Here is a 17,760-nt window from a genome sequence, read left to right on the forward strand (position 1 = left end):
CATTACTAACAAAACCTTGGAAACTATCATGGTTAATTCTAGTGCAATTCCTCAGGATGGGCCAACTGACTTGCTTTCATCGTCACCTATCATCCCTCACCGGTATTCCACCAGCGTATACCGATAGCCCAGACGGGATTACCATTTCATTATCATCCATTAATTTTTTTTTAACTCTAGCAGATGTAATTTAAAAGACTTATGTTTACCTGTATCAAAGTCTCTTATGAGAAAATTTATAAATACTCTTCTATCTTTTTCTAGTGACATAGAGGAAGCAGAATACGAAGGCGAAGATGCAGCCGTGATAGACGACGCTGTAGACGATGGAGATGCTCGACTTGACAGTCAGGCTCAGGTGTGAATTGTTAATATTATTTACCTATGTTACCCATCTGCATTACCTATATCCACCGGAGGAAAAAGGATTGTTAGTAACGGGATTTAACAACCTCATTGCTAGCGATATACTCTATCAGGTCGACCCCCATGTGATTTCCCCTGGAAACCATCGCGGTTAATTCTTGTAGAATTCATCACAATGGGTGAACTACCCTGCTTTCATTCCCACCTATCATCTCTCATTGGTGCCCCGCTAGCGTATATCGATAGCAGGTTTACCATTTCATTCTCACCCATTAAAATACCAATACCCACCGTACTGTATATGAAGTATAGGTACTTATCTAATCTTACCGTGGTTTTGTTAACTTACATATATATATATATATATATATATATATATATATATATATATATATATTGGATAAAAATGGAATAGTAACCCCGCCTACATATCGATTAAAAACGTTGCATGAGACGTTATTAGAGTTAATGATGCATGCAAAAGCTTTAAGCTATTAAATAAAAAACTAAACAAACAGACACTAGCTAAAATAACATATACTTTTAATAAGTATATTGATATAGTAGGTTTTACAAGAAAATATTCGAATAAAAGTATATGAATGTAATATCTTCAGTTTTCAGACTACAAGAAATCAAGTGGTCAGACCGCAAATTTATTAAAATCGAATGACGATATTCGTGTACTTCATAGATTCCAGCAGCCTAATAGATACATTGAAAGTGATACAAATGATCAATCTGAAATATCACAACATTTGACTAATCGCGACGTTAATAACTTTAAAGAAAATCATATGCAACAAGGCGTACCAGACGAATTTAACAAACCAACGATTCAGCAAATTGATTCTAGCAATGAAGACGATGCTTTTTTTGAAAATAGAAATCGAGCTCAGTTAAATAATCTTTCGAAAAATATATATAATAATGAAGTTGCTGATTCAAATGAATCTCCGCGTTTTTCAAATCAGTATCGTAATATAGTTCAAAAAGCTAAGAAAAGAGCCAACAATGATAAAACTTCTGATAATATACATTATAAATTAAACAGAGGCAAACGCCGAACGGAGGAGGTATATATGCAGGAAACTGAATTGTCATCTGATATGCCCAATAAAGAGAGCAGTGATGAAAGTATTGATGAAAGTGACGAATCGGCTATTAAAAGGCACATAAAAAAATTATCCGGAGAAGAACTGAAAGAGCTTCTAAATTCTCTTTCGGAAGACAAAAAAGTGCTTCTTAACAAAATTATCGAAAATGATCAAAACGCTGAAAATATCAATAAGCGGGAAATTACAAAAAAAGCAGGAGCCATTGAAGAAAATATTTATTTAGAAAGTGGGATTTCAGATTCTAGCAAAATACTAAGTAGCAGTGCATTAGTGGATAGTACTGAAACTGTATCGTCACGAAATACTAACACAACAGAAAATACTAAAGAACCTGAGAATCAATCGGAAGTACCTGAAGTATCAACAGTTAAAAATAACCACCCTGAATCATTCGAGAGTAAAAGAGAAATAAAAAGCTCCATTGACGAAGTAAACCAAAAACATGCAGATGAAAATTCGAATAATTGTGCACTTACTACCATTAATAAAAATGAAGCTAATGTCGAATCAAATGCTCAAGTAACTTCTAAAAATGAAAATAAAAGAGAAATTGCTGTAGATGAATTGGCTAACATTGATGTATCTTTTGATAACACAAAATACAATAATGATTTAAACTTAATAGATTCACTGGATCCTTCCATTGAGCAAAATTATGTGTGTCCCCAAGATGAAGATTTATCGGAACTAAGGGACGACGAAACTCAGCCATATAATTCAGGTCATAATAATAAACGTGATACGTATACTGAGAATGAAATTGATTTAACTGACTCAATAAAATCTTTAGAAGAGTCATTCCCAAAAGAAAATGGTTATGACGAATCAAATCGGTATTCTGAGTCGAATTTAGTACCTTTAGTTAGAGTTAAAAGAAAAAATGATGAAGTGGCTGTGCAAAAAAGAGCTTTAGCTATATTTCCAGATACTAAGGTGGCATATTGCCCTTATAAAGCTGAGAATGTTGACGAAGACAATGATGAAGGCAACGAATTTGAAGACGATGGATTTTATGACAAAACATCTAATTATGCAAAAAATAACTTGATTAGCAAACTTGCCGAAGATTCTCGATCTAAAGTTCGTTCTAATTTGCATGTCAATGTTAAAAATGATATTAATCTCGGATCAGATACTGATAATGTATTATCAGGTGTTGAAGGAGTAGATGATAATCTGATGTATAACAGCGGTTCCCGGAAAAGACGCAATACAAAAGATAATACTGAGCTCTACAAATCAGAAAAGGCTGCCCCATTAATTGACGAAATGAAAACATTTTCAAGCACTCATGAAAATATGCTCAGTTACCAATCAAATGATGCTTTTGGTCCTTTGCCACAAAATTCTGAAGGTGATTTAGGACGCAACAAACGAATAAGACATTTAAAGTCCTTGTCTGACCATTAAACTGGCTGTTATTACTGACTAACGATTAAAGTAAACTTTAATGTAATTAAAGCTTTAAGTAGATACTTTAACAGGTCTGTCCTAGTTTTTATTTCTGTTAATTTACATTGTTTTAGAATTATTTATAAGTTCCACTATGTTCTGTAATTGTTGCTACTTATAATGATTGCTTATTAAAATATATATATATATATATATATATATATATATATATATATATATATAGTTACTTAGTAAATAATTTTACTGTACTATTTTTTAGGTTCACGTCAAAATTGTCAGTTCTACTTGAAACTAAAAACTATAAACCACTTGACCAGTGTTATGATACTCGTAATAGGATTACATTGTCATTTTGAAATAGAGTGAAATTTGAATGGTTAGTATAAGTTGCTATGATAAATCGTTCTTTCGCCGAAACGACTCTGCCGATTTTTATGTATATTTGATAGATATGAGAATAGGTCGTAAAGTATATTACACACCGTTAAGTGATTAGAGTGTTCCTATTCATAAAAAAAATATTTATATAGCAGAACAACATTTGCCAGGTCAACTAGTAGTAGTTTTAATAAAATATATCGTCCAATCCATTCCACTACTGATGAAAAATGGTAACCGTCTTCTAAAGACATTAATAGCATCATTTACATCACATAATATACTGCAACGGCCAAGTACACCTCATGTATTACCATTTCCAACGACTAAGGAGTAATGCTTTTCAGTACTACTTTTTATCTGCGACTTCTTCCACGTGACCGGGATATGTTTACTAACTGGGATAAAATTAGCCTATATCCATCTCCATCGTATATAGTACGTGTATACCAATTTTCATAGTAATTGATCATGCCTTGCATTATAGGTGCTATAAGGTGTCAAACAAACAAACTCATTTTTACATTTATAATAGTACAAATAATAGGTATAACAATAATTACATAGCGATATAACCATACCTTCTTCTTAATAAACACGTTTAACTTCTCATAAACCTATTTCAGCTATTGAACTATTTTGTCTCTTTCTATTGAGTTAAATTTCCAATTTAAAAGAAAGTAACAAAGTAGTGTAATAAATAAAATAGATTTATAGAAGGTTTTAATTTTTATGAATAACGAGGTTAAACTAACTCATTAAAATAGCCATTTTAGTGACAGAGATGGGACAAAGGTATTTATTCATAGAGAACCTTTATAATGTAAATGCTAAATAAGAAACACCGTATAGTATAAAATTTTATTACATGGCAAAGTTTGACAAAAAATAAAATATAAGATAATAATAATTTGTTAAACAAATGATTTTTATGCAATATTAAGAAGAATAAGAAGGATACCTACGTTAAACACAAATCATAAAATATTATTATGATTAAGACTAGCAATGTTAGCGCCTTTAATATTTTATTTATACGTTGATAACGATTAGATTACGATGACATAAGAAGCTTGCTTAAATACGGAATGGTATAGTAAAAGAAGACAATAATATTATTTCTGAGTCACTTTTGTTGCATAAAATTTGTGTTCACGGGAATCTCGCGTATGCTTGAATGGTGTACTCGGCGCTTCTATTAGAGTTGCCGGACAAGTTCCATGTACATGGGATGTATACTCGCGCTTATAGCTAGTGGCACCATCTCCCAGCATGAAATGTGATGCATTACCGTGACGAGTAACGCGTTCCACTCTTTGAACGCGCTCTAAATGTTCAGACCGCTCAGCTCTTTGTGAATGTTCTGATCGCGAAAAACTGCCATACGATCGAGCCTCGGACTGTCCATAGAAATCCCCACCAACTCGAAGATTATCTCTGGCAACTATTCGAGGTTGACGCTCTATCACTAAAGTTGATTGACCATCCCTTCTGCTTTGACTTCGACGATCCGAACTTTCAGTGTGTTGAGATATAACAGCCATGTTATCTCTAGCAGAGCGATGCATAGAGCTAATGCTCTTTCTATCTGAACTCTGAGTAGAATTACTTATGTATTCTCCGCGCTCACCAAGATTGCCAATGCTTTTTCGTTGTGCGGCTGCCGTGGAACTAATAGAATGCTGAGCTTCGGTACTGGACGAAATTCCTTTACGATGCAAAACAGCGTTCGTTGACGATGAATCAGATACCAAATCAGAGGTACGTTTGTGATGACCAACACGAGATGAATTGTCAACCACAGAAGATTTAGTATCATCACCGCCGTGCATTGCTCTCTGAAATTCAATGCTTGTTTTTGTTACACTATCACTTAATTGATTTCTATTTATCGTTTGAGAATGAGTAGATCTTGAAATATTCTGTTCTAAATGACTTCCTTTTGAAACATGTGTTGATACATTTCGTCCAATTTGGTTGCTAGAAGTTGAATGATGCTGTAAATTAGATCCTTGATTTGTTGAGGATGATACGATGCCCTGAACATAATCATTATTTACTTGTTTATTTACATAATTACCAGAAGAGGACTGTTGAGTTGATCTTATTGTATTTTGCTCTATGTGACTTTTTTGTGCAATATTAGAAGTAGATTCCACCTGACGTTGAATTTTATTGTTTGAAATATCATTTGTTTCACCGTAATTTGTAGATGATACTGTAGATTGCCTTGATGATACCGTTCTTGGTTGGTAATCACCAGTTTGATTGTTAAAATCAGATTTTTTAATGGACGATAAATTCTTTTCTTGCAAATGACTTTCTTTAGAAATATGCGTATTAGAAATATTGCGCTGAGTGTGACTTTCTGCAGTAACTTGTCGTTGATGAGAATTAAAATCATGGTTGTCAGTAAATTGCTCAGGTCTTTGTGTTGTACTCCCAGTGTGCAGTCCAAATTCTTTAGGACCTTTTGTATCGCCGCCTGGTACTACACTGGTTTCTACATTTCGTGTAACTGTAACCCACTTGCCTGCAATCAGTTTCTTTTCTGTTACTTGTTTCATTATTTTCGTAGTAGATGATATATTCTTCGAAACTTTGGAATCGGATTTTTGTATTGAATTTTTGTCAATTACAGAGCGTGATGTAGAGCGATCAGTAGAGTAAGGAGATTGAGCTCTATCAATAGCATCATGAGATCTCGGCCGATCTAGAGACTGCCCAACTACTTCCTTAGAGGACGCAATGGTATTTTTTGAATGTGTTCCAGATTGAATGTGCTTTGATGTTGTATGTTCAGCAGTGCTATGAGTAGTAAATTGTTTGGAATGCTTTTCTGTGGAATGCAATTTATGTGTTTCACGATCATCCTTAAATTGGGCATTAGTTCTCGTAATATTTACACTAGATTGGATATTATGATCATCATGACTAGTTACATACTTTCCGTCTACTGTATTTGTAGTAATCTCATTTGTTACAGACCTACTAATATCACCATTAGTTTGAAGATTATCTTTAGGTTTTATCGGAGAAGGCTTTTCCGTAGGACTCCATTTTTGTGAAACTGGACGATCAAAATCGCCTTCAGGACGTAAATTATCCTTAGGACGAACCTGTGCAGGAGTTTCACCAGGAGACCATTTAGTAACAACGCGTGTGTCCATAGTACCTTCTGGGTGTAAATTATCTTTTGGTTTTGCAGGACTTGGTCTTTCTCCTGTTTGCCACTTTGGCCTAGAGGGACGATCAAATTCACCTTCTGTCTTCAAATTATCTTTTGGGCGTACCTGGGATGGCGTTTCTCCGGGTTGCCATTGAGTTTTTGGCCTACTTTGGAAATCACCTTCAGGATGTAAATTATCTTTGGGTTTTGTTTGTTCAGGTCTATCTCCTGTAGTCCACTTCGGTCTTACAGGTCGATCAAAATCTCCCTCGGGCTTTAGATTGTCTTGTGGTCTTACTTGTGAAGGCGTTTCACCAGGCTGCCATTGAGTTTTTGGTCTTCTTTCAAATTCACCTTCTGGTTTTAAATTATCTTTTGGCCTTATTTGATCTGGAGTTTCTCCAGGTTGCCAATGATGTTCAGGTTTCTTTTCAAATTTTCCATCAGGATAAAGATTATCTTGTGGTTTTTTACCTTGAGGTCGGTCTAGTTTTTCATTTTCTATTTCATGTATCGGTCTTCTTTCAAAATCTCCTTCCAGTTTTAAATTGTCAGGATGATAAACTATAGCTGATCTTTCACCTTTAGTTATTTTATAATCATCTCTACGTGTATGGTCTTCAAATACTCCTTCAATTTTCAGATTGTCTTCCCTTCTTGTTAATTTAACTCTTTGTCCTTTAACAACTCGATAAGTATCCGATGATCTAATATTCTCCATTTTACCTTCCATTTTTAAATTATCTTCATGTTTTACAACGGCAGATTTTTCACCTCTTACAACACTGTAATCATTTCGCTGTTTCATATCAATGAATTCACCTTCTATTTTAAGATTATCCTCTCTCCTGATGATATCAACACGCTCGATCTTTTGCTTTTGACGTATATCAGTATCTCTTTCAATAGTAATATTATCAACTTGCTTAAACGGTTTACGTTTTTCTGCTGGCTGAGAGGGAACCATTTCTGGTTTGTAAAACTTGCCATCAGGTTTTAAATTATCCTGAGGTTTTACGACTGGAGCTCTTTCACCTTTTGTTGCACTATAATCATTACGTACTTGGAGGTCAATAAATTCACCTTCGGTTTTCAAATTATCTTCATGTTTTCGAACAATGACTTTTTCTACTGTATCAATGCGTTTATAATCATCTCGAGATCGACGAACATCAATCTTTCCTTCCATTTTAAGATGATCTTCGTGTCTCACTACATCAACACGATCACCCTTTGTTGCAGTATAGTCTGTACATCGTACTACTTCCATGTTACCTTCAGGTTTCAAATTATCTTCAGGCTTCTTTTGAACTGGTCTTTCACTTGGAACATGTTTTGGTTTTTCTGGTCTGTCGAATTGACCCTCAGGTTTTAAGTTGTCTTTTGGTTTTTTAGGTGTTTGTCGTTCAGCTGGATGCCATTCGTCTTGTTTTGGTTGCGCAAATTCTCCTTCAGGTTTGAGGTTGTCTTTAGGCTTTTTCACTTCCGGTCGTTCAGCAGGACGCCAATCATCATGTTTAGGTTGTGTAAATTTACCCTCCGGTTTAAGATTATCCTTCGGTTTCTTTTGTGTAGGACGTTCAGCAGGGCGCCATTCTTCTGGTTTTGTTTTTTCAAATTCTCCTTCTGGTTTTAAATTATCTTCAGGTTTCTTAACAATTGGTTTCTCAGCTGGACGCCATTCATCATATTTCGGGGTTTCAAAATCTCCTTCTGGATGGAGATTATCTTTTGGTTTTATGGGTGTTTGTCGTTCTGCTGGTTTCCATTTATCTTGTTTTGGTTTCTCAAATTCGCCTTCTGGTTTAAGATTATCTTTAGGTTTTATTACTTCAGGTTTTTCTGCCGGACGCCATTGATCCTGCTTAGGCTTTTCAAATTCACCCTCTGGTCTTAAATTATCCTGGGGTTTCTTAGGCGTTTGTCTTTCAGCAGGCTGCCATTTATCATGCCTTGGTTTTTCGAATTCACCTTCAGGTTTCAAATTATCTTGCGGTTTTTTCACTTCAGGTCTTTCAGCTGGACGCCATTTATCATGTTTAGGTGTTTCAAACTCTCCTTCTGGCTTTAAGTTATCTACAGGTTTTTTAGGAGTTTGTCGTTCTGCAGGCCTCCATTCATCATGTTTGGGTTGTTCGAATTCTCCTTCGGGTTTAAGATTATCTTTAGGTTTCTTTTGCGTTACACGTTCAGCAGGTCGCCATTTATCTTGTTCAGGAGTTTCAAACTCACCTTCAGGCCTTAAATTGTCTTGTGGTTTCTTAGGTGTTTGTCTTTCAGCAGGCCGCCATTCATCTTGTCTGGGCTGCTCAAATTCGCCCTCTGGTTTAAGATTATCTTTAGGTTTCTTTTGCGTTACACGTTCAGCAGGACGCCATGTTTCTTGCTTAGGGGTTTCAAATTCTCCTTCTGGTTTCAAATTGTCTTGTGGTTTTTTGGGCGTTTGTCTTTCAGCAGGTCGCCACTCATCATGCTTAGGTTGTTCAAAGTCACCCTCTGGTTTAAGATTGTCCTTTGGTTTCTTTTGCGTTACACGTTCAGCAGGACGCCATTCTTCTTGTTCAGGAGTTTCAAATTCACCTTCTGGCCTTAAATTGTCTTGAGGTTTCTTAGGTGTTTGCCTTTCAGCAGGCCGCCATTCATCATGTTTAGGCTGTTGAAAATCACCCTCTGGTTTAAGATTGTCCTTTGGTTTCTTTTGCGTTACGCGTTCAGCAGGACGCCATTCTTCTTGTTCAGGAGTTTCAAATTCACCTTCTGGCCTTAAATTGTCTTCAGGTTTCTTAGGTGTTTGCCTTTCAGCAGGACGCCATTTTTCTTGCTTAGGAGTCTCAAATTCACCTTCTGGCCTTAAATTGTCTTGAGGTTTCTTAGGTGTTTGCCTTTCAGCAGGCCGCCATTCATCATGTTTAGGTTGTTCGAAGTCACCTTCCGGTTTAAGATTGTCTTTTGGTTTCTTTTGTGTTACACGTTCAGCAGGACGCCATTTTTCTTGCTTAGGAGTCTCAAATTCACCTTCTGGCTTCAAATTATCTTGTGGTTTCTTTGGCGTTTGCCTTTCAGCGGGTCGCCATTCATCGTGTTTAGGCTGTTCGAAGTCGCCTTCTGGTTTAAGATTGTCTTTTGGTTTCTTTTGTGTTACACGTTCAGCAGGACGCCATTCTTCTTGTTCAGGAGTTTCAAATTCTCCTTCAGGCTTTAAATTGTCTTGAGGTTTCTTAGGCGTTTGCCTTTCAGCAGGCCGCCATTCATCGTATCTGGGCTGTTCGAATTCACCCTCTGGTTTAAGATTGTCTTTTGGTTTCTTTTGTGTTACACGTTCAGCAGGACGCCATTTTTCTTGTTGAGGTGTTTCAAATTCACCTTCTGGCCATAAATTATCTTGAGGTTTCTTAGGAGTTTGTCGTTCAGCAGGCCTCCATTCATCATGTTTAGGCTGTTCGAACTCTCCTTCGGGTTTAAGATTGTCTTTAGGTTTCTTTTGCGTTACACGTTCAGCAGGTCGCCATTTTTCTTGTTCAGGAGTTTCAAATTCCCCTTCTGGTTTCAAATTATCTTGTGGTTTTTTGGGTGTTTGCCTCTCAGCAGGCCGCCATTCATCATGTTTAGGTTGTTCGAAGTCACCTTCCGGTTTAAGATTGTCTTTTGGTTTTTTTTGCGTTACCCGCTCAGCAGGACGCCATTCTTCTTGCCGAGGAGTTTCAAATTCACCCTCTGGTCTCAAATTATCTTGTGGTTTCTTAGGTTCTTGCCTTTCAGCTGGTCGCCATTCATCGTGCTTTGGCTGTTCAAAGTCTCCTTCAGGCTTAAGGTTATCTTTAGGTTTCTTTTGCATGGGACGCTCAGCAGGACGCCATTCTTCTTGTTTTGGTTGTTCAAATTCACCTTCTGGTTTAAGATTATCTTTTGGTTTTTTTTGGGTAGGTCGCTCAGCAGGACGCCATTCATCGTGTTTTGGTTGTTCAAAATCTCCTTCAGGTTTTAGGTTGTCTTTTGGTTTCTTTTGTATAACACGTTCAGCAGGACGCCATTCCTTTGGTTTGGGAGATTCGAATTCACCTTCAGGTTTTAGATTGTCTTGTGGTTTCTTGGGAGTTTGTCTTTCAGCTGGGCGCCATTCTTCTTGTTTAGGCTGTTCAAAGTCACCTTCTGGTTTTAGATTATCTTTTGGCTTCTTTTGTACAGGACGATCAGCAGGACGCCATTCTTCTGAAATAGGATTTTCAAACTCTCCTTCAGGTTTTAAGTTATCCTGCGGTTTTTTGGGTGTTTGTCTCTCTGCAGGGCGCCATTCTTCCTGTTTCGGTTTTTCAAATTCACCTTCTGGTTTTAAATTGTCTATCGGTTTCTTGGGTTTAGGTCTGTCAGTAAGCTTTGGTTGGAAAGTATCTTGAGATACTGTATGGCTTTCAAAAGTACCTTCTAAATGTAAGTTGTCTTGTCGTATTATTTGTTGTTGCCTCACATCAACCTCTTCGTAAGTTCTATATTCTTCTTGCGTTGTAGTAACTTTTTGTAAATCATCTGTTGAATAGAATTTTTCAAAATCTTCTTTAGTCCATGTACGACGTCTTTGAGGTCTTTCTACTGGTGCAACTTTTTCTGTATAATCTTTCTGATTTGAAGTTACAAATTCGATTTCACCTTCTCTTATTATGTTATCTGTTCTCCGTGCAACCAAAGTAGATCTTTCTACAATATCTGTGTAATCTATAAATTCGGATTTAGATGTTGTATCTGTTATCATGTCCCCTTCTATTTTCGTCCAAGTGTTCCGTCTCACTGGTGTAGGTCTATCTACTGGTTTTCCAGTATATTCAGTACGCGTAGTTGTCGTATCTGAAACGAAAATAATATATAATTTAATTCATGTAACATACATTAAAATTATTTGTTACATTAATTAATATAATTTAATATAATAATTATACGTACACATCTGTTATTATCATTACCTATCCTAATAATAAAACAACATTAATAGAGTATGCTACTAGCATTAAATTCGCTTTATATAACATATTTTAATCAGGTCGATAAAGATCGATAAACCAGAGGGAGACTTTGTACAAAAGTCGATTGTTTAGGTACCTCTGTCCCATTCGTGTTTCTACCGTGAAGCAGTTGTTTTTGCATAGTTGTTTCGGTTTAAAGGGTGGGATATGACGTGAATTTACAGGGTACATAGGAATAACATCAGAGTCCTCAGGAATGGCAACGCATGGGGGGTATCATGGGCGAAACAGTCTACTCTGTTATATCCATGGTACTGCTCATGTTTATAGGCGACGGTATCACTTTCCATCAGGTGAGCCGTCAGCTTGTTTGCCATTCTAAGTTATATAAAAAACAATTATGTGTATAAAAAAATACCCTTAAAATTACTATGTAATAATTATATTAAATGCATTGCCTATAATTTGTTACTATTAAAGTATAAAAAAATAGTAAACTAACTAATGTATTTCCCCAATTATATTATACTTAATAAGATAAAAGAAATTACATATGCATGCAAACTTTTAAGAATTGAAAAAAACGCTTTTTAGAATAGAATAAAGTTTATAGTCTGATGAAAAATTATAACCATATAGTATAAATATCGTATAATCACAGATACCTCTCACGTGTTTCTAGTCCTAAGAAATAATATTATGCTTTCATATCCTGAACTTCACTTAAAATAAGTATACTTATATATTTTTATATAAATAATATTGTATCTCACCTGTGAATTCGCCTTCTGTGATAATATTATCTGTTCGTCGAATTATTTGAGCTCTTTCACCAGTAACAACTTTATAGTCTTCAGTTATGGTCCTGGTGGTTGTAAATTCTCCTTCAGGTCGTAAATTATCCTCCGGTTTCTTAACTATAGCTTTATCAGCAGGAACAAACTCATTGGGTTTTCGTTTAACAAAATCACCTTCAGGTTTTAAATTATCTATTGGTTTTTTCTGCAGAGGTCTTTCAGCAGGTCTCCATTCCTCTTTTCTTGGGGTGGTAAATTCTCCTTCTGGTTTTAAATTATCTTCAGGGCGCTTAACTGGTTCACGTTCACCAGGTTGCCATTTTTCCGGTTTTCTAATTTCAAAATCACCTTCTGGCTTAAGATTATCTTGCGGTTTCTTTTGAATTGGACGTTCTGCAGGTCGCCAAGCTTCCTTTTCGGGAGTAGTGAAATCACCTTCTGGTTTAAGATTATCATCAGGGCGACGGACTGGTGCTCTATCTCCAGGCCGCCATTCTTCGGGTTTACGTTTCTCAAAGTCTCCTTCAGGCTTGAGGTTATCTTCTGGACGTCGTACAGAGGCTCTATCGCCAGGTTGCCATTCTTCCGGCTTACGTTTCTCAAAATCACCCTCCAGTTTAAGATTGTCATCTGGTTTTTTAGGTTTCTGTCGTTCAGCTGGCCGCCAGATTTCTTTTTCTGGAGTAGTAAACTCACCTTCTGGCCTCAAATTATCGTCAGGGCGACGTACAGGTGCTCTGTCACCGGGACGCCACTTTTCAGGATGACGCTTTTCAAAGTCTCCTTCTGGTTTAAGATTGTCTTCAGGACGACGAACTGGAGCTCTCTCACCCGGACGCCATTCGTCTGGTTTGCGTCTTTCAAAGTCCCCTTCAGGCTTAAGGTTATCTTTTGGACGGCGTACAGGGGCTCTATCACCAGGTTGCCATTCTTCAGGCAGACGTTTCTCAAAATCACCCTCCGGTTTTAGATTGTCATCTGGTTTTTTAGGCTTCTGTCGTTCAGCTGGTCGCCAGATTTCTTTTTCTGGAGTAGTAAACTCACCTTCTGGCCTCAAGTTATCATCAGGACGATGTACAGGTGCTCTATCACCGGGACGCCATACCTCGGGATGTCGCTTTTCAAACTCTCCTTCAGGTTTAAGATTGTCTTCAGGACGGCGAACTGGAGCTCTATCACCCGGACGCCATTCATCTGGTTTGCGTTTTTCAAAGTCTCCTTCAGGCTTAAGGTTATCCTTTGGACGTCGTACGGGAGCTCTATCACCAGGTTGCCATTCTTCAGGCTGACGTTTTTCAAAATCACCCTCCGGTTTTAGATTGTCATCTGGTTTTTTAGGCTTCTGTCGTTCAGCTGGACGCCAAGGTTCTTTATCTGGAGTAGTAAAATCACCTTCTGGCCTCAAATTATCATCAGGGCGACGTACTGGTGCTCGGTCACCGGGACGCCATTCCTCAGGTCTCCGCTTTTCAAAGTCTCCTTCTGGTTTAAGATTGTCTTCAGGACGACGAACTGGAGCTCTATCACCTGGACGCCATTCTTCAGGCTTCCGTTTTTCGAATTCTCCTTCAGGTTTAAGATTGTCTTCAGGACGACGAACGGGAGCTCTGTCACCCGGACGCCATTCATCTGGTTTGCGTTTTTCAAAGTCCCCTTCAGGCTTAAGGTTATCTTTTGGACGGCGTACAGCAGCTCTATCACCAGGTTGCCATTCTTCGGGCTGACGTTTCTCAAAATCGCCCTCCGGTTTTAGATTGTCATCTGGTTTTTTAGGCTTCTGTCGTTCAGCTGGACGCCAAGGTTCTTTATCTGGAGTGGTAAAGTCACCTTCTGGCCTCAAATTATCATCAGGACGACGTACAGGCGCTCTGTCACCGGGACGCCATTCCTCAGGTCTTCGCTTCTCAAAGTCTCCTTCTGGTTTAAGATTGTCTTCAGGTCGACGGACTAGAGCTCTGTCACCTGGCTTCCATTCTTCAGGACGACGTTTTTCAAAATCACCTTCTGGACGTAAATTATCTTCTGGACGACGAACAGGTGCCCGATCACCTGGACGCCATTCTTCTGGTTGACGCTTTTCAAATTCCCCTTCTGGCTTTAAGTTATCTTCAGGCTTTTTAGGTTTTTGTCTATCAGCCGGTTTCCAGGGTTCTTTCTCTGGAGTAACAAATTCACCCTCTGGCCTTAAATTATCGTCTGGCTTACGAATAGGAGCACGATCTCCTGGTCTCCACTCATCAGGCCTTCGCTTTTCAAAGTCACCTTCAGGCTTCAGATTATCTTCTGGTTTCTTCACTGGAGCCCTTTCACCTGGTTGCCATTCTTCTGGGTGTCTTTTCTCAAAATCACCTTCAGGTTTGAGGTTATCTTCAGGCTTCTTCGGCTTAGGTCGCTCAGCCGGTTGCCAACGTGGTCGTTCAGGTTCTTGAAAATCTCCTTCAAGATGTAAATGATCCTCATGGTGTACGGCGGTGGTGCGACTCACATGCTTTTCGTCATAATCATGTTTGTATGCGGAGACCACGCTCGTCGTGTGCTCCACATCGAACAATGGCTCCGGGACATCGTTGTGTGGGCAGCGGTGACGCCTGAAGAAAATTTGAAAAAATTATTCATATATATATAAATAAATGTAATATATAATGAATAGTGCTAATGATGCTACAAAATGCTATCAAATATTAAACTAAGCAAAATTTATGGGATATATTACAGTGACAATAATCTTAGATTTTATATAAATACATAAATACATGGAAATCATCTAAACTGATACAAACACACATAATAATATAGTATTTATTACTATATTATTAGTATTATTTATATTATGCGTGCATTGAACACACAACCATTGGATTGTGAAAGCAACGTGTTAATCCACTACACGAGTAAGTTTATATGCAACATGTAAGCATAGGTATTGTCATCTTATTGCTATTATTTAAAATGTTAATTGTAAAACATAATTAGTTGCTTTGAACAGTCACACCTTTTGATTCGATAGGGATGTAAATAGATAGGGAAACGTCTTGGAGGTGGCAGAGGCGGCAGCGTCAACGGTTCGGCCATCGCACCCACCCATCGCGCTCGCTTCCCACCTTTCCCTTACATACGAGATACGTAACTGGCTCTCACGATACTCGTGATAAGTATCTCACTAGCTCACAATAATTTCTAGTGTACATACGAGTAAATATATCGGACATTATTTTCCACATTTCACAGATCCTCTCTTAACTAGAAATTTTGGTTTATACTACAGATTTTTAAAAATACTATTATGAACCTGAACCGATATTTTTCAATTTGAAAAATTAGGTATTGATCATAGTAGTGTTTTCATAAGGATATTTATTTTTATTATATCCAACAAGCCCTTGTAACTATTTGTTTTGTTCTAGGTGCCGCGTGTGGAAATAATACCGGCTCGACATGCCGAGCTCGCGTCGCTCACTGCCGCAGTTTGCCGTACTTCTCGAGCCGACACTGTAACTTTAGCTTTACATTAGAATCGTGATTGTCTACATATAGCATAAATTATTTGGTAAATATATATAAATATATTATAGTATAAATCTTTATCTATTCGTTGTTTAAAATACAACAACACATATAATAATTCATTTAAAATTGGAACCAAGTGTACTTTTTTCATGGATGAAAATGGAGTGGTAAACCCGGTAAAAACTATACCTACTATTGTCTTCTTAGTATCTAATCAATAAACATTAAAGTAGGTATATGGGATTAAGTTCAAATTTAATTATGAATAAGACCAAACTACATTGGTATGATTAGGTTTATTACGGTGTTAAACGTAGGTACTTTTGAGTCAATTAATAAATCAAAATTTATCTTATTAACTCTCAAAAAAATTGACATGGGGAGGAATGCACCTACTTAAGTTATTCTTTATAACCTATCAATATGTTCCTGTGACGTGGACAAAGTGGGTACGACTAATAAGACTATTCCGCCCTGAAAATATAAGGCAACGACCGTGTGACCTAGTACGGTTGCCTTAGCAACATTCACTGAACATTTACCAAAGTATAGAAAACAACTATAGACAAACGTGGAATTAACTTATGTAGGTTAGGTTACTATCATCATTTAAATTTTTAAACATTATCGTATCTTGATTACGTCCACAAAATGAAACCGCCTGACATATATCTAATTACTGAGTTAATAATAACTACATATCCTTTAAATAAACCTCATAGACTCAACGCTAGAAACTATCATAGTTAATTTCTGGTGTATTGTTACGATAGGCCAACTAACTAACCTGATTTCATCTTCATCTGTCATCCTTCTCTAACATCCCACCAGTGTAAAAAAAAATACTAGGACATCCTACGAATATGACCTGCCGAAAGCTTTCAGAACAGAATAAAACAAAATTATTTTCTTTTTTATGGGGAAGCCTATGTTTAATAGTGGACAATAAAAGCTCCAAAAATATTGGTGATGAAAAGAAATCTTCTTGACATTTCCTCATTATTATCTCTTATGAAGAAACTGTGAAAACAGTTCATCTTCATTATCATCACCTTTAATCTGTATTGTTGTTTTATTAGTATTATAGTATATAATCGTGTATATTTATATTTGTATGTATGTTTTTATGATCATAATGTGCCGTAATTCTCTATTGTATGTGTTATATAATTTGTAATTCAATGTTGATACATCTATACCTGTTTATCTACAACAATTTTCAATGTTTTATCGCATATTACATTTCTATTTTGCCAAAAGTTGATTGCGAGAGAATCCTACATAGCACTAAGTCTGCCTTTTGTACCAAACCTTTTTATTGTAATAAATAATAAATTAATTAATATTTCTCCGTTAAGTGTCATCAGTTTTATAATTAACAAAAGCTCGTTGTTTGAGCAATTTTATATTGCAGAATACTACGTTGTATACCATATGTTATTAATTCCAAACATAAAGAAGTTTCAGAGAGCACATCGTGGGCGGTTGCAATTTGCAAGCACTCCCAATATAGCAATGACTCAATGAGTCGCTCGAGAACACAGCGACCCCCTTTCTACTCGCAAGGAGAGCCACAACAACATCTCCTAAATGGTTGCGAAATGTCCTGTAGTGTATTAAAAATGGAGTCTACATGAGTCTTTGTTATAATACCTACTTTACTAATTATGTTTTCATTATATTTATCTATAAATTGAGTGACAAGCTTCAATTATGTGAAGTCACTTTTACTAATACGACTCACAGATTTTTATACAACACGTAAGATTTTGTTTAGCCATTACATAACAGTAACCTGAATCGCGACAAAATAAATATAGGATCAATTATTAAAATGGAAATTATCAATATCGCAATATTCAGTTCGAAATTCGACAAGAAAACACGTAACGTTCTAAAATAGGTGCATGCAAAATAACAATCTTCTCTCTTTGGATGTCGTTTGAAAATATAAATTAATAAATAGTCCTCAGTAACCTATACTATGTAAGAAATGGATGATGAATGTTTAATGATTTCGGTCCAGTTTAGTGTCGCCTAGCGATGGAAGCCAAACA

General features: G+C 36.8%; 2 protein-coding genes and 1 long non-coding RNA gene across 4 annotated transcripts in view; 1 reads left to right on the forward strand and 2 right to left on the reverse strand.

Annotated features, from left to right (window-relative positions):
• Positions 1–347, reverse strand: part of LOC128201809 (uncharacterized) — a 3,607-nt gene extending 3,260 nt beyond the window's left edge. The window contains exon 1 of the long non-coding RNA XR_008253440.1: positions 210–347. This is a non-coding gene — a long non-coding RNA (uncharacterized LOC128201809). The remainder of the gene's footprint in view (positions 1–209) is intronic.
• LOC113521840 (putative uncharacterized protein DDB_G0282499) overlaps positions 1–3,282 on the forward strand; it is a 3,986-nt gene extending 704 nt beyond the window's left edge. Inside the window, exons 2-4 of the mRNA XM_026907495.3 lie at positions 265–358; positions 984–2,968; positions 3,157–3,282. Of these exons, the coding sequence (XP_026763296.2) occupies positions 265–358; positions 984–2,894 (2,005 nt within the window). The 3' untranslated portion in view covers positions 2,895–2,968; positions 3,157–3,282. The remainder of the gene's footprint in view (positions 1–264; positions 359–983; positions 2,969–3,156) is intronic.
• An 840-nt stretch (positions 3,283–4,122) lies between these two features.
• The window catches only part of LOC113521973 (titin), a 36,002-nt gene continuing 22,364 nt past the window's right edge, over positions 4,123–17,760 (reverse strand). Inside the window, exons 1-3 of one of the 2 annotated variants that reach the window (XM_052899852.1) lie at positions 15,189–15,283; positions 12,173–14,784; positions 4,123–11,283 (exon numbers count right to left, since the gene is read on the reverse strand). In XM_052899852.1, the coding sequence (XP_052755812.1) occupies positions 4,391–11,283; positions 12,173–14,784; positions 15,189–15,268 (9,585 nt within the window). In that variant the 5' untranslated portion in view covers positions 15,269–15,283 and the 3' untranslated portion in view covers positions 4,123–4,390. Of the gene's footprint in view, positions 11,284–12,172; positions 14,785–15,188; positions 15,284–17,760 lie in introns of those variants that run through there. The other variant, XM_052899851.1, reaches the window with a different exon arrangement.

Source organism: Galleria mellonella, unplaced genomic scaffold, assembly GCF_026898425.1.
Source record: "Galleria mellonella isolate WM207_F2 unplaced genomic scaffold, CSIRO_AGI_GalMel_v1 utg63, whole genome shotgun sequence".
Taxonomy (NCBI): Eukaryota; Metazoa; Arthropoda; class Insecta; order Lepidoptera; family Pyralidae; genus Galleria; species Galleria mellonella.